Source organism: Vitis riparia, chromosome 7 (assembly GCF_004353265.1).
Source record: "Vitis riparia cultivar Riparia Gloire de Montpellier isolate 1030 chromosome 7, EGFV_Vit.rip_1.0, whole genome shotgun sequence".
Classification (NCBI taxonomy): domain Eukaryota; kingdom Viridiplantae; phylum Streptophyta; class Magnoliopsida; order Vitales; family Vitaceae; genus Vitis; species Vitis riparia.
In genome coordinates, this window is record NC_048437.1 from 23,685,694 (window position 1) to 23,703,656 (window position 17,963).

At 30.5% G+C, this 17,963-nt stretch overlaps 1 protein-coding gene and 1 long non-coding RNA gene across 2 annotated transcripts; both read right to left on the reverse strand.

Annotated features, from left to right (window-relative positions):
- Positions 1-476: 476 nt before the first annotated feature.
- Positions 477-3,999, reverse strand: LOC117919336 (long-chain-alcohol oxidase FAO2-like). Its single transcript, XM_034836509.1, has 3 exons — positions 3,620-3,999; positions 3,191-3,463; positions 477-2,531 (listed from the first exon to the last, which is right to left on the reverse strand). Exons 1-3 carry the CDS (start codon positions 3,851-3,853, stop codon positions 789-791), a joined length of 2,250 nt encoding a protein of 749 aa, XP_034692400.1. The 5' UTR covers positions 3,854-3,999; the 3' UTR covers positions 477-788.
- Positions 4,000-11,145: 7,146 nt separating this feature from the next.
- On the reverse strand, positions 11,146-17,795 carry LOC117917812. The gene is made up of 3 exons (XR_004651773.1): positions 17,573-17,795; positions 16,502-16,567; positions 11,146-11,345 (listed from the first exon to the last, which is right to left on the reverse strand). It is a non-coding gene; the product is annotated as an uncharacterized LOC117917812 (long non-coding RNA).
- Positions 17,796-17,963: the final 168 nt, after the last annotated feature.

Here is a 17,963-nt window from a genome sequence, read left to right on the forward strand (position 1 = left end):
GTTTGTTTTTTTTATTGTTTTATGACTTATTAAAAAAAAATTCTAAATAAAAAAAGTCAAAATATTTAACTTTTTTTAAATAGAAAAAGTAACATGTTGATTTTTCTTTTCTTTTTAATATTTAATAGAGATAAAATATTAAAAAAACAAATAATCTAATACTTAATACTATTAAGCATTAAAATTCTATTTAAAATAATCAAAACACAATATCAACATACTTCATACTCAATAAAAATAAAATAATAAAAAAACAAATAACTTAATACTTAATATTATTAAATTGTATTTAGAGTTAAAGGAAAAAACCAAACACCACCCAAGTGATCCTCTTTAAAAACATTTCTCATGGCATCACAATAAAAGTATCTTAATTAAAATCACTCTAAACATTCTAGTGCCTCTCTATAAATTTCTTAGGATACTCTTATTCAATAAAGCCATCACTTATCTAAATTGAAACTAGGAAGTGGGCATAGACCAAGCTTTTGGAAGTAGAAGTGCTACCTTGGAACATGCATGGGAGTTACATTTCAGAGTCTAGGAATCGTATGTGAGGAAGACAATGGCCTGCTCAAAAACTCTAAAAAGTTGCATAGAATTTATGATTATTGACACCAGTGATACATAAAGTTGCAGAACAATCTTTTCCCAACTAGCTTATTCTTAGGCTTCTCCTTTATTTTACCTTACTTCTTAAGATAATGCAATCAGCTTATTACAATCAAGAACCCTTAAAAGAGGACAAAGAAGGGCAGAAAAAAGAAGGGATGAAATCAATCAGTCATTCAGTCTGCCAGAAATTCTTGTTTCTTCAAGGACTCTGCAATCCTCTTTGAGATGCAATAAGCAGTTGTCTGGATGGTAATCATTGGATTGATCCCAACTGCACTAGGAAGAACACTTCCATCACATACAAATAGGCCCTTTGCCTCCCAAGTTTCCCCATTTTCATCAACTGCACCTTCTTCCTCTGTAGCACCCATCCTGCAACTTCCCATTTGATGGGCAGAACAATACAAGGTCCAGTGGTCTCCCCGCGAGTACGGCCCTCCTCCAGCCACTACCCCATCCAAAAACTCCTCCACAGCCTCTTCTTTAACCCCTTTACATTTGATACTCTGTCCATCACTCCTGTAGGTGCCCACTTCAACAGCTCCTGCCGCTATCAAAATCCTCAAAGCCTGCCTCAGCCCCACTCTCATATTTTCTTTATCAGCTGGATGTAACCGATATTTTATCCTGCGTTCCACCTTTACTTCTCCTGCACCCTTATCTCTAGCCAACGCAAAAAGTGTAGCAGTTCTGGAGTACTTCACCATTCTTTCCTTCATGTCAAGTCCTGAAACCCAGGGATGTATTGCAGCAAATGAGGCAGGTCCCAGTGCAGTAGGTTCTACTATTGCCTGTACTCTGGATTCCTCTGAAACCACCTTGTGGAGTGAAGTAAGGAGTCCTCCCTCAAAACATTTGCCTTTGATTCCTGATTGGGACTCTGGGAAGTATCCCCAAACCATTAGCACAGGGTGGAGATGAAGGTTCTTGCCGATGTGTGGATTCTCCAGTCCGCTGGAGAGAAGTAGAGGGGGTGTTAATAGAGATCCACAAGCTGAAACAGTTACTCTAGCTTCAATTTGCAGTTTCTTTGTGACATTCTTGCTAGAAGATGCTACAATCACTCCTGAGCATTTCCTTCTTTTTCTACCATTCTTTTTCTCCTCAAAGATGAGTTTCTCAGCTTTGCATCCTGTTAAGATCACTGCACCGCAGCCCACGGCATCAACCAGCCAAGTAGACTGAGTCCCTTGTTTGTCTCCTCTTGTACAACCATAAGCACAAGAACCACAGTAATGATTCTCCGAGGAATTCCTTGGAATTGATTCAACGTCCAAGCCAAGATTTTCACACCCTTTTCTCAGAACCTGGTTCTGAAACCCTTCCTCTATACATTTCTCTGTCACACCAATCCTCTTCCACACAGTGTCCATGGCAGATAGGTATTCAGAGCTCCCAAAAAGAGGGAGCTTATGATCTGTTGACCACTCCCTGAGAATGGAATTCGGTGTTTTAATGGCTGCAGACCAGTTTACAGCAGAGCCTCCACCCACTGTTGATCCTGCCAAGATCATCACTTTCGCATCAATAGTTGACATAATCCCGCCTGATTCGTATTGCTCACTCATGGAGGGGCCTTCCAGAGACGAATAATCTTCTGGTTCAAAATAGTTCCCTTTCTCAAGGATGAGGACTTTATAGCCAGAGCTTGCAAGAACAGCAGCAGTAACTCCTCCCCCGCAACCAGAGCCAATGATTACAACATCACATTTGATCTTGCAGATATTTTTTTGATCTTCTATAACTTTGATACCTCTCTGGGAGAGGGATTGGACCAGGGTAGAGTCATTTTCATGCATAGTTTCTACAATCCCCTTCCGAATAGGCCTCTCCTTTGGAGGTTTCTTTGCATATTCTTTGGTCTCCACATGGTATCCAATTGCTTCCCATGCAGGGTTTTCCAAATTATCATCAGTCTGCCATGAACAGAAGAAAAGGAAAACAAACAAACAAAGAACAGATCAGACGAAACATTGAAGTCTACCCTTCACACAAACATGAAAACTTTTACAAATTGAGTCCCTCATTTAGTGAAGTGTACTGGCATGCATGGGCTTGGTATCTAACACATTTCTGAAATAAATTATTCATTTCATTTGAACTCCCTTTTCCTGAATTATCGGTCAACGGTTACAGTCCCATTTCTGTATTTTGTCATCACATCAATTTCATGTTTAGCAACCTTCATCCCACGGTACCCCCTCTAGTTATCAATTATCAGAGGAAGGAGTTACACATGGTTATATCTGTTCCATTCTCATTCTAATATACCATGATCAAATCACTCTTCATATTTCCTAAAACAAATAATCCTATTAGCGACCTGATGAGGGTGACACAAGTTGATGATAACCCTTGTAAATCAATTTCAAAATTAAGCACAAACCTATAAGAAGATTGGATATACTAAGAAATAAGTTACACTTAAGGCTTTTCCTTAGTATACTTCTATCTTTGGTTTCATGGAAATTGCAGGCTATGCAGAAGCAAGTAATTAGATTGAAAATAGAATAGAGGAATTAGCTTCATAAAGCAGAAAAGAGTTACACATATGGGCATAGATCAGAAGCATTACCCGAGAGAAGAAGATGAAGAAACAGAAGATTTTCATTATCGCAAAGAATAATCTTAAGGGAAACAGAAACCTTTGGCGTGACCAATTCTTGAGAACTTGTTCTCTCTTCTCCAAGGAAATTTCAGAGAACTTGAGAATGAATGGCCATTTCCAACCCAAACAAAGAAACCCACAAAGCAACAATGTCCCCAATCTGGTTGAGAGAATCTTCAGCACTATGCTCACTAACATCACACCTTCTGGCAAACCCCTCTTCTTCAAAAGCTCTGCAGCCTGTTCTTCACCAAAAAGGAAAAAAAAAACAAGAGTTTCAAGTTCAATAACTAACAACACACCCAGTCTCAACAGGCAAATTCACCACAGCCCAGAAAGTTTTAGACTTTGAAAACACCAACCCAGAAAAGAAAGAACTGGGTTATGAATTTTCACCTCATCCGGGACTGGAAACTGAGACCCAGAAGCTTTGTAGAAGGAATGAAGGGCCTCTGGTGGGTTTTCTTTGCTGATGGATTCCAAATGCAGAGGAGGAATGAGAGTCTCACAGATGGAAGCCAGTGCCTGAATCTGAGACGAAGAGAAGCCATGGCTGTAACTGCCTTTCCTCCATCCACCTCTCAGTAATGGATGGCCATGCCCCTCTTCTCTATTGCTCTCCTTCCCCATCTCTCCAACACCCTCTTCAGATTTTTCCTCACTATCTCCTCCTCAAATGTTTGGGAAAACAAATGCCAGCATACCAAAATTGAAACTTTCTTTTCTTTTTCTTGAAGCTGTTTTTTATAATTTATATAGAAAGAAGTTCCTTTCCTGCTCTTTTGGCCTATTCACTGCGTCTGACTCATCTTCCATTGATGACGACAACTTTATTATTGCAATAATTTAATAAATTTGATTTTATGTCCTTTCATAATATAAAGGATCTGCCAGAATTTCCGTGTTGGGTGGGTTGGTTGTGATAACGATGATATTTTACAACTCTTCAAATTCCTTAAAATACAAAAAAAGTCAAATATTTTCTACCACTTTTGATTTTAAAATCATAGTTTTGGGTCAAAATGGACCTTTAAAAAAAATAAAATTGTAACATCGATCCACCCTTTCATTTAAATTGACCTCTTTATATCATGGTCATATCATTAAAAATATTTTTTTTCGTCATTTTAGTTAAAGCTACAATTGCTAACTACGGCTTTATTTTTGAAAACTATTTTTTTTTTTAATTTAAAATTTAATTAAAAATTATTAAATTATAATTTATGATTAAATTTTAAAATATACTTAAATAATAAATTATTTATATTTAAATTTAAAAATCTAGTATTACTTCAATAAACATAAATTGATAAATGGAAGATATTATAAATGAATATTTTATTCATTAATAAATTAATAATCTTAAAATAATAAACTTATATAACATATAAATAATATAATTTATTTGTATTATGATATTTAATTTAAGATATATATACAATTGTCTTATTTACCATTCAAGTTTTGTCATAAATTGTAATTTAATAGTTTTTAATTAAATTTGAAAGTTAAAAAAAATTATAATTGAAATTTCAGTTATCAACTGCGGCTTAAAAGTATACTATTATTTCGATAAAGATAAATTTAAACATAAATATGAAATAGTGGATAGATGTTACAATTTTTTTTTAAAAGGGTCATTTTGACCCAAAACTCTTAAAATCAAGCATATTTCTACTTTGTATTTTTTTAATTTTGACTTTTTTTTATTTTTTATTTTCCTTTTCTTATTATTATTATTATCTCATCATATTACATAACCTATTAAATAAGAATAACATTAATACTAATATATATATATATATATATAAATGATATAATAATTAATCATAAATTATTATATTTTTATTATAAATATTTTGTAAGGAAATATTACAACAATCTTTTTTATATTTTTATTAAATAGATTTATTTTTTTTTTTAAATTTTTTAACTTTATAATATAACTATTAAGAAATCATTATAATAAAAAAATTATTTTTATTATTGTTAAAAAATGAAATAAATGCACTTTGTAATGTATTGTACATTTAGTATACTTATGTTATAAGTTTAATATATAAGTGTTATAACTACCATTCACGTCTTTTTTCTTTTCTAATTATCATCATTATCGTCATCATCAATAACCTATCAAATAAAAAAATTATTAATAATAATACATATAAATAATATAACAATTAATTATTTTAATTATTATTTTAAAAAATTATAAATAACTTATCCAAAATAATAATAATGATAATATATAATATAATAATTTTAAAAATGATTGTTTCATTCCAATAATTAAAAATAGAAAGTCATTATATTATTTATTATATAGATTTCATAAATTCATTACTAGTTTTAGAAATATAATTATTAAAAAAATATTATAATTAAAAAATATTTTTACAACCATTAAAATCCGGTATGTTGTAATGTGTTGTACTTTTAGCATATTCATGTTGTAAGTTTAATACATAAATGTTGTACCTATATTTTGTAATAAATCTAATAGCATTAGAAAGTATTCTATATCAATGCATTAAAAAAATATTACATCAATGCATTTTTATCATACCTATAACTTACATATAATATTAATTTATTAAAAATATTAATAATAATTATAAAAATAATAGATAATATTAATATGAATAATTTAAAACACTAATATCATAAATAATAATAATAAGAGTAATATTAATATTTAATAATAATAATAATAATGCCCAAAAAGTATAAAAGAGAAGAAAATAAAAAATAAAAAATAAAAAATGATAGATCTAGATTTTTTGAAAGAGTTAATTTTTTAGATCATCACCGACAACTTGATAAGAATTTGTAAACATGATGACTTTTGAAGGAAATGATTTCTCGGGGATTTTTTTTTTATTTTTTATTTTTATAACTTTTCCTTGTAAAATCATCCAAATTCGAGACCTAAAAATATACTAAAAAAATAAAAATAAAATTAATCATTGAATTTGGCACATGTGGTAAATGGAGCCTTTGGCAGACTGTTTAACAAAAAATATTTCTAGAACTATTTTAATTTGTGTGAAATTAAATTCTATATGAAATTCTTTTTTTTTTTTTTAAATAATAATAATTCAATAACTTGTCTGTTAAAAAAAATAAGTGAGCTTGAATCTGGAAAGTTGTTTTAAAAAATAAATTTATTTTTTAAAAGACAAATTTAATATAAAAATAAATTTATATTTTAAAAAACTATTTTAGATTAAAAAATTTGCTAGTAGAAAAACAATATCCAACCTATATTTTTAATGATATTTTTTAAAAATAAAGGTGATAAAAGGGATGGGTAATGTATTGTCAGCCAGACTCTAATTCAGTGGAAGGGAAAATTGAAGAGGCAGAAAGTAGAAAGAAGGGAAAAAAACAAGTGGGGTCGGTTTTGTTGTTATATAATAAAGTGAAGGCATGAGGGGGGTGTACTTCATTTCTAAATTTGGCTCCGCAGACCATACCAGAAAACCAGAAACCCCCCCCCCCCCCCCCTAAGCCCTCGGTTTCGGTTAACCTTTTCCCCGGATTCAATTGGATGTTGAGACGGGTTTACATAAATATTTTTTTAGGTTAAGTTTTATCTATCCGAACACAAAATGACTCGAATCCGATATAATATTTTATAATATTTATTATCTTATATAATAATTAACATCAAATTATAATTATATTATAGCATTTTTTTAAAAAAGATACATTAATTTATTTTTATTTTTAGTTTGTTATTTTGAACTGTTGTCTTATTTACCATTCAAGTTTTCTTATAAATAAAAAAAAATTAAAAAGTACTAACAAACTCGAATTTAATCTAAGAATAGAAAAATAAGATTGAATTAAGTTAAGGTTCAATACATCGAATTAGAATTCAAATAACTTAAGTTAATTATTTCTTAATTCAAATTGAGCTCGGGATAGTCATTCACTCGACCATTCAACTCCAGTTGCATCCCTAATTAAACCAACCACTCCTAAAAAAAATTGTTTTTTCTCATTTTTTTTTCCTCCTATGTATAATAGTCCTAATTATTAAATTGTTGGATGTATATATGTAATGCGAGAGGTAGCTTACGCTTAGGAAGGGCACATGCTCCCCCTCGGCCTCATGTACAATCGGAAAATATACTTTCTATAAGGTTAATTTTTCCATTTGTTTCCTCTTTAAACAAATCTTTATGTTTGCCTCCATGCCATATATACGTAATTAGATTTTATGGATATATTAGGATATATCATTAAAAAATTGAAAAAAAAAAATTGGTGGAACCAAAATTAATCAAAATTCATTAATATTGAAAAAAACTAAAAAACAATGATAGAAGAATTGTTGTTCCAAACAAGTTGTATGGTTGCCATCCAATAAGGTGAAGAATTCAGAGTTCAGAGAATGAATATTTGAGCAAAATTGTCATCTTAGGTTTTTGAAATGATAAAAAGATTTCACCTTAACATCATGTAAGAAAGAATATTTTTATTCAATGAAATTCTCAAAAATATTAAAATAAAGTTAAAACTATTAAGTTATGTTTGTTTCTCAGAAAATATTAAGAAAAAAAATTAACAAAAATGATTTTTTCCTATTTGATTTTATCATAAAATACATAAAAGAAATTAAAATATAATTAATGTTTCTATATTTTAAAATTATCAATTTTTATATAATAACAGAAAATAAGTAAAAATAAATTTGAAAAGATATATAAAAATAATTTATTAAATTTAAATCTATTTTTTTATTTTATTTCACTTTCTCCTTTCTTCTATTTTCCCTCTCTTTTCTTTCCCTCAAAAGTTTTCTAAAACCAAACACAACCTTATTATTATTCTGAGAAAAAATTGCCAAAAATGTTGCCATCATGAAGGGTTCTTCTAATATGAGCAAATGTCTTTCAATGCAAATTTGTTTTTCCCCCCTCCATATGTCCACTACAAGGACCAGTCAAAGTGGGCTGTCTCCCATTCCAATTTTCCACAAAAGCATATAATCCATCAATAATTTCATAAATTATTTTCTTATTTCACATGTTGATTTAGTCAACACAATATTTAATCCCATGGTTGGCTCAAATTAAGATATCACTTCTTAGAAATTACTTTTTTTTTTTTTTTTTAATTTGAGAGAGTAAAAGTTTTGTAATATCTCACTTTTTTAATAATTTTTATTTTAAAATCATACTTGATTAGTTAGATATAACATAGAATATAATAAATTATCTCATCGTTAATTTTATCTTGTGTTCAACTAAATATGAGATAAAATAAGTGGTAAGATATATTATCCACATTTTTTTTATATTCATTTTATTTAAAAATATGTTAATTTTAAACTAAAATATAGGATGTATATTTCCCATTGTTGGCAGATTAGAGGATTGATCACGTTCATTAATTCCCCTTGTGTTCGAATGTTGTGGGTAAATGTAAATGTACTATAAGATTAGGATATACGCATTTCCTGGCACCAATTGAAAGTTGGTAGCGCTTGAAGTCTTACACCTGTGTATTATAAATTTATTTATTTTTATTAATTTTTAATTTTACATATTACTTATTTTATAAAATAAAAAATATTATAAAATTAAATTTATTGTTAAAAACAAGAATTAAAAAATATTTATAAAATATATTGTAAAATAATATTAATATATTTTTACTTATAAAATTTAAATATTTTCATCATGAATATTGTTAAATCTTATAAAATAAAAGTCATTTTTTATTAGAAAATATTAGAATTTAATATAATTTTTATTTTAAATATTGAAAAATAATACATATTCTATTTTATCTTTTATTAATTTTACAAACTAAATATAAATATAATATTATATATCCTATTGGTTATGTTAGTCTATGATATCATGTTTGTTGAATATATTGATATGTTAATTTCAAGTTAAGTTATAAAAAAAATATATATATATATATATATATATATATCATGCATCATAAACCATTTTATTTTTATTATTTATTATTTTTTATATTAATTATTTTAAAAAAATAAAAAAATGATTAAAAATTAAATTTGTGATTAAAAAAGAACTAAAAAAATCTTTATAAAATAATAATAATAATAATAATAATATTATTATTATTATTATTATTATTATTATTTATATATTGAATAACATAATATAAAAAATTTTATTTATAAAATTTAAATATTTTAATCATGAATATGTTTAACAAGAAAATTTTCATATTTTTTTAAGTCCATATACTAAAATGCAATATAATTTTTATTTTAAACAAATATAGGCATTAAAAAATAATATATATTCCATTTTATTTTACAAACTAAATATAAATATAACATAATATATCCGGTGCATATATCATCTTAAGATTTAATGTTTATGAGATATAATATTTAAAGGTATCATATTGGGAAATCCATATCTATTTGGGATATGATATATAATAAGATATAAATGTCTTATCTTAATCTATTTATATTAGGACATAAGTATATGGTTGGCTCATCAACAAGAAGCGATACAAAAGTTGTCTTGGGCAAGCCTAACCCTATCGTCTCCGTACTAAAAGTATATTTGATAATACTCTTAAACAACATTTTTAAGTAAAAAAAAAAAAAAAAAATTGTTTCATAAAATTTAAAATCCACTTGCAAAATTTTTGAAAATTCGATATATATTATTTTATTAAAAATATTTTAAATAGAAATATGGTCAAGTGCACTCTAAATCAATCAACCCACGGGTATAAGTCACTCTCATAGACATCAAGTAAAATTTTACTTTCTAAGTGTGAGTTGAACGACACCAAGTCTAATCCCCAAGCTGCAATAGGAAATATAAGTATTGAAAGTAGCAAGCATAATCAAACTTTTTCACATTATAAAGCATGACATTTCTTTAAGGTTATATTTGGTACTTGGAAAATTTGAGGAAAAATGCAAAGAAAAGAAAATAGAGAGAAAAAGTAAAAAAAAAAAAAAAATGAAGGAAAATAAAAAAGAGTTTGAGATGATAAATTATTTTTATTTGCTACTTCAAACTCATTTTATTTATTTTAACTCATCAATATAAATATTAAATAATTTTAAAATGCATAAATTTCTAACTAATTTTAATTATATTTAATTTTCTTTGAAATATTTTATAGGACAACCAAATATGAGAAAATCATTTTCCTTTTTTTCTTTCCGAACCAAACATAACTTTAATGTTTACCGTGATAAAAACCACAAATTCAATATTTTTATAAAATAAAATGCATGCAGTGGAAAATATGAATTACATCCAAAATTCTTTATAAATCTTTCATGAAATGATTAATTTTATTCATATTCCCTAAGGTTTCAACTATTTAACCGTTATAGGTTTGAAATTTCATTAAATGTCTCATTCGTCCTTTTCATTAAGGGAGATGCATGATAAAATTACATGTCTATAAAAACTAAAAATGTATTTAATCAAAACCTCGAGAATTAACCCTTCATAAAATAACATCCCAGTAGGAAATGCTAAAATCTATTTGAATAAATCATTAAATGATATATATAGTTATGTATATTTATTGCCTTTGTTGTAGTGCTGAGACAAAAACAAGGCACCACATATATTTTCCGGCAACACTAGCTACTTGAGAGTGGAGACCATGATGAAGCAAGAAAACCCCTTTTTAAAAAATGTATGGGGAAGTTGTGTTTGGGGAGCCCCATTTGAAGGTTATATGGGAATGAAACCCATAGAAAGTGGAATATGGGCTTTGTCCATTAATGATCAGATTTTTTTTTTTATGCACTAAATACTGCTTTAAAAAGTTATTCCAAAATTGCCCTTTTGTTTTCCTTGTCAACAGCCACCACGATTTCCATGTAAGCAGCCATTGGTCTCCAAAATATTCCATGTAATAAGCACTCAAATATAAACCGAGAAGAAGCCCCTCAAAAAAGGTGAAGAAGAAGACCATTTATGTTGGTACGAATTTCCACCTTCAAGGAGTAATCCTATCTTCTTCTTCACATTTTTTTAGGAAAAATTAATAATAACGGTACTAGCAGAAAACCATTTAAATTCAACACTTCATCCCCAAATCAAATCAGAAGACTCTTCTATAACCCTTTCAACTCACTATCTTGGTCCTGTAAACAAAGAACACTTAACTTGTTAGTCATAACACTCTTGAACGCTATATTCTTAAAGTTTCCCTAAACCGAATCCTCATTGTGTAACAAAAAAGGAAGCTTATCTAAGTAAATATTGGTTGCAAATTAACTGAACACTCTTCCTGAAGCATGAGACTAAACCACAACCTAGATAAAAAGATAGCAAAATAAAAGAGTTAGCTTTTTCACTGTAATTTCCAGATTTCTTATCCATATTAGATAGTTCAACATCGTTCCATACTTGTTTCTAAATCATTTCCTCATGTGTAGTTCCATTTTGAGAAATCATCTATGGTCATTTCTCAAGCATGTTTCCTGTGAACATATCATTGGAAGCAATGCATCCCAAAATATCAAATAATCTAGAAAAATAATAAACTTTACTTTTGCATAAGTAGAGTAGAATATGAAGATTTTTGTCAGTTTCGAAATGGATATGGATTCTTCATGAATATTCTATAGGCAGGCATCCAACAGGCTAACCAGTCATAGGGGGAAGTGGCCTACATAAAATAGTTTTGCTGAACATTCCAATATTATGATTTCTTACTGCTTTTGTTGAGTCATTTCCAATACCATTTCCTATTTCTTTCTTGTTCCTTTATTGGATGCCTCCACATTGTTTTCCTCAAAACTTTGAGGGAAAATTCTCCCTTTTAGGTGTGGGTTTGAGGATTTTGATGAACAATTCAACATTTTTAGCCCATTCTTCCGATGACCTAGGTTAAGTTTTGGCATAACGAGTAAATTTGAGAATGTGTTTTTGGGAGACAGTCTCATTTTTTCACATGGGTTTGAATCTGATTGATGATTTGGTGAGCATTTCTTAACTACATGGCTACTCATGAAATGACCCATGTAAACTTCTGACTGTATCTATGGGAAAAAAAGGTCTTAGATTAGATAATTTTGTTGACTATTTCTCTGATACATGGCCATCCATACAAAGGCCCACTTCCAAGTTTTGGAACAACATGAACATTTCAATGTATTTTTAGGAAAGTAGATAAATAAAGGCTCTCTTTTACATATGAGGTCAAAATTGATTTGATGATTTTGGTGAGCACTTCTCAATTATAGAACCATTCATCCAATGACCCACCTCAAGTTTAGGCACAACAATAATATTTTAGAAGGTAATTTTGGGAAGTAGTCTCGTTTTTTAGGGACTGTACCTTAGGTACTACCCTAATGGCCTTGAGGTACTACCTTAAGGGCCCTTAGGTACTACCTTAGCTAAACCTCAACTCAACCTCTCCAAAGCCTCGGGTCTTCCTCTCTTACCCTTACACCATCCCCTTATGTGTTTCTCTTGAGTGCTCAAGTGGTCCCCAAGTGCTTTTTAAGGATTGTACCTTAGGTACTACCTTAGTGGCCTTTAGGTACTACCTTAAGGGCCCCTAGGTACTACCTTAGCTAAACCTCAACTCAACATCTCCCAAGCCTCGGGCCTTCCTCTTCTACCCTTACACCATCCCCTTATGTGCTTCTCTCGAGTGCTCAAGTGGTCCACAAGTGCTTTTTAGGGACTGTACCTTAGGTACCACCTTAAGGGCCCCTAGGTACTACCTTAGCTAAACCTCAACTCAACCTCTCCCAAGCCTCGGGTCTTCCTCTCCTACCCTTACACCATTCCCTTATGTGCTTCTCTAGAGTTCTCAAGTGGTCCCCAAGTGCTTTTTAGGGATTGTACCTTAGGTAGTACCTTAGTGGCCTTTAAGTACTACCTTAAGGGCCCTTAGGTACTACCTTAGCTAAACCTCAACTCAACCCCTCTCAAGCCTCAGGCCTTCCTCTCCTACCCTTACACCATCCCCTTATGTGCTTCTCTGGAGCTCTCAAGTGGTTCCCAAGTGCTTTTTAGGGACTGTACCTTAGGTACTACCTTAGTGGCCTTGAGGTACTACCTTAGTGGCCTTTAGGTACTACCTTAGTGGCCTTTAGGTACTACCTTAAAGGCCCCTAAGTACTACCTTAGCTAAACTTCAACTCAACCTCTCCCAAGCCTCGGGTTTTCCTTTGTGACCCTTAGACCATGCCATTATGTGCTTCTCTTGAGTCTTCAAGTTGTCAACCAATGGTTTTTTGCTACTGTTCCTTAGATACTACCTTAAGGGCCCTTATGTGCTAATTTTTTTTTTTAAATTTTTTACCTATTATGACTGTTATTATCCTCGAATGTTGTACACATATGTGAAGTACATACGTTCATTATAAATTGCATTATAAATTTCATTATACTATGATTTTCATTATAAATATCTTGTTTCATTATCAAATATTAACCAACCGCATTTATGTCATCAAATGACGAACAATCAAACATACTATGTAGTGTTTGTCGGTTGTAGACATGGAGTGTACGATTCATGGGTTGAATGTCAAAAGAATGTCCTACTTTATAAGGGGAGTGTTTACAAATCATATACTTCTAGAGAGGAAGCTGTCCGAGCTTGGGTGTTCTATGCACCGAGATGGAAGGGATGTGATGAAAGTTCAGCACCTGGCAAACCAAAGTTTGAACTTCCAGATGATGATCAACATTCCTTCCAAATTATTTCATATCCATATGTAATCACTTTCTTTGTTGGCTTCTTTGTAGTATGTGTTTTGCATATTGTAATATCTAGCTTAACATAGGTGCTAGAAATGTGTTATGAATATCAATGTGTAGTATTGTATTTATTAGAACTCCCAAACAATGACCTCTGTGATTATTATTATCAGCTTTGGTAAACAGAAAATGCTCACTCAACGGTTGGTATGCCATGGGTGCCACAACCTAAATTTATCGGAAGAATGGCCTGGGTGCCCAAAGGTTGAGAGGGGCCTTTATATGGAACTTATACCTTATGCCATGTTTGATTAACAATGAGATACGATATAATATTGTACCTCCCATCATTTCTCATCTTCGTTTCAGAATTAAATAAAATAATAACTGAAATAACATATCCACCTCATTCGTTATCCTTTATAAAAAGGATTTAATGATATTGTTGAGAGCAATGAGATATACATATCTAATGGATTATAAATTATTTTCTCTAATATTTTCTCTTTTATTTATTTATTTTTCACGTTGAGAGCAATGAACATCACAAGTACTAGGGAAGTGCCCTCTTATTGGCAATTGTTTCACAACATTATAAATATTATAAAAACATTAAATCAAGTTCAAGTTAGGCTTAGGTTGTTTGAACCTTGACCCAAACCCAGCCTTGATTAAGTTCGGGAAAAAAAAAACCTAATTTTTGCCCAACTGAAAATGATTGTCCATGTCTACAGGTTGGGTTCGTATTCTGCCCAAGTTGCACCCCTAACTTAATATCCATCTAATTATACTTCTTGTCATAAATTTTAAAAATAAAAAATATTAATATTTTTTTTATATGAGATACAAAAGTTCTTAAAAATGTAATGATTTTAAAAATTATTTAAATAAATTGAGATATCCAATATTTTTACTATCTCAAATTATAAATTTCCACAAAAAAATATTCAAAATATAGCGAAAATTCTCATATATATAAAAAAATATATATATATCAAAACTATAACTATCATTTTTCCTCATTTATATGAAAATTAAATAATTTTAAAATATATAAATCTCTTTACTAATTTTAATTATATTTAATTTTTCATATTTCAAAAACCAAACACAAAAAATATAATTTTTCTGCATGTTTATTTTTTCGACAACCAAACATAACATAATTAAGACTTCGATGAATTTACTTTGATTTCAAACACAACGAATGAAGTGAATGAATTAGGGACTGATTCTAAGCAATAATGCAGAGAATGGTAGTTCACTATCAAAACAAAAGAAGAAAAGGAAGGAAGAGGAGAAGAAGAAAGAAGAAGAGAAAAAGTCTTGGGTGCACTTACTACATTCCACTTATTTGAAGTGACTAAAGAAATTGTTGACAAATATGCAGTTGTGTAGGAGTGCAAGATGCAGTATCCAAATAAACCTCTTCCAACTCCCTACATGCGCAAAAAGTCCACTAACTCATCCTATAACCCTAAAATCTTTGTCAACAAATCTACACTCCTCTCCACCATTTATTTATCATACTATCATCTATTTGCATTTTCACCAATGTACAAAATGGTCTAATAGATAATTGGGTTCTAGACTAAAAATAATTTCAATCTTAGCTTTCACCCACTAAGCTTGAAATCCATGATCATAAATTGATGGGTGTGTCTTATTCACACATACACATTACAAGAATCCTCAGCTAATGCTGTTATTGGAAGGAATCAGTGGGTGATGACTATGATTGTGACCTTAAGGTCCCACTAATAATTAAACATCTATCAATGAAGAAACACTTATACCGGGTATGACATGGAATTCTGAAAATCCATGACTCATAAACAACAAGGTTTACCATGTGGGAACCTTGTTCCTATGACTCATAAACTCCCTTTGTTTTTATTGGTGGTGCTTTAGGCGCCCTTTGTACACTCCCTGTGTAATTTAGGGCGCTTTTGGCATTTCTCATGTTTTTTTTCCCTCAAAACAGGAACAACTGTCCATGCACCACAAGGGCTTCTAAAGAGCTGGGATTTCAAGGAATTTCTTCTTGTTTGTAGTTTATACATCTAGTGTTCCTTTTACTCCAGTTTAATGACAGCGCAAACCACTTGTAAGTTGAATTCTTTCATTTTCTTTATGGAATACATTGTACTATCCTTTCCCAGGGAAAATATATGTATATAATAGAAAAAGAATTGAATACACCATTTGCAGCAGCATGAACATGAATTGTGTATGCATTTCTAAGTACCTTTGAACACTTGTAAGTAGTTAGAAAAACATATATTGTATCTATAGCTATTACCATAACGTAAATAGAAATGGCTCATGCATCCATTTCAGTTTCTATCAAATATAAGACAAACACTTCAGACAGTACCTATTCCATAGACACTAAAAAGTTCAATATCCCTTGCATGATAGTTGCATTCAAAAGTTTGCCAACCCAAAAAAAATGTGCAAACAGAATCATCAAATTTCAAAACTAATACAAAAAGTACAAAACAGGTATCACATGGAAGATTAGAAAATCCAAGTCAAGATGTTTATATCATCAGAGAACACAAGGTCAAAGTATTACCTTATCAAAAACAGGTAGTATGTGTTTGTTTAAATAGTTGAGGAACTTGCTGTTTGATGCACCCCTCTGCGTGGAAACCAGGGCTTTAGTTGAACAGACAAATATAGAATGAACCAAATAAGGAGAAATAAAAAACCAACAGAATCTATACCACAAAAAAAGCAAAAGACACAATATATTATCAGCTGATTTAATAAAAATTAAGATGGATAATTAATAAATAATAATTATTTATATGGAGCAAATAGTTCTCATCATTTCTTTCCTTTTTTTTTTTCATACTAAATCTAAAACTCAAAAGGGTGACCCACTTCTCTCGCTCAGCCATGAAGGAGCCATTTTCTGAAGTTGCCCTCCAAACGACAGAATCCCTAAAAAGGCCCTATTTTCCTCTCCCACTCTCAATCCTCACAGGTACTAATCTAATCACCTTATTAATTTATTTTTTTTTTGAAACCCCCGTTTGATTCCCAAGAAAATCCATCCCTCATTTTATTTCCGGAATAATTCATCCTCGTTTGATTTCCAAGAAAATCCATGCAAACCCCCAAGGAAAACAAAAAAAAAATTGCTTTTTTTTTCCTCCCTGTGTTTTCTGGATTTGTTCTAGGAGTTTATTTGCTCTTGTGCCATTGGATTTAAATTTCACAAAACCTAAATCCACGATTTTTTAGCCAGGCTGAAAAATACCAGATTTGCCTACAAATTGTGATCAGATTACCAAATAGCATCTTACGTTTTTTTTTAAAAAAAAAAAAACAAAACTTTGGACAGATTTTGCATCCTGCGTGGCCTCGGCTGGTAGGACATATCAGGAAATTTCCTGAAAATATGGAATAAAATACCCATAAATACCGAAATATTTCTCCATATTTCAAACACTGGTAGTTCTCAAAATTTTTTTCCTCAACGATTCCCCACAAACAACCTTCTTGTAAACATAAATATTTAAGATTTAAAAAAAATAAAAACCCCAAATATTCTAAATCACAGGGTCGTCAACAATGCAAAACAACATTCAACCCAAATTTCTTCTCAACAGCCAAACAAATCCTTAAATGGAATACTCACCTGCGATTAATCCAAAAGGAAGAGGAAGCTCCACTTCGGTTTCCAGAAACCTTCAAAATATTGCACCTTTGATGAACAAAGATGAAGAAATGGCTCAACTTTGGCTTTGTTGAAGGTTTTCGGAAAATGCAAATGGGTTAGGGCAAAATTAGAGGAAGTGACAGTGTTTTCCCAAATTTCTAACTTTATCGGGTTGGCTGGGTTTTGCAAATTTGATAACTTTTACGTTTTAGATTTTTGTGTTTATTAAACGCACAAGGTCCGGTGACATGGAGAGTGGGCTGGCTGCTGATAGGGATGCAAGGAGGGGTATTTTCGGAAATGCAATTACAAATAGTATATAGTGCATGAAAAAGAAAAAAAAAATTGAAATAGTGGACATCTCTTCAGT

Excerpts from the sequence above, each read along its gene's own strand:
- LOC117919336 (XM_034836509.1), bottom strand. The coding sequence starts at position 3,853 with ATGGGGAAGGAGAGCAATAGAGAAGAGGGGCATGGCCATCCATTACTG. Across the intron at positions 3,464-3,619 it reads AGTTTCCAGTCCCGGATGAG|GCTGCAGAGCTTTTGAAGAA; the intron begins GTGAAAATTCAT and ends GGTGAAGAACAG. Across the intron at positions 2,532-3,190 it reads TCTTCATCTTCTTCTCTCGG|ACTGATGATAATTTGGAAAA; the intron begins GTAATGCTTCTG and ends TGTTCATGGCAG.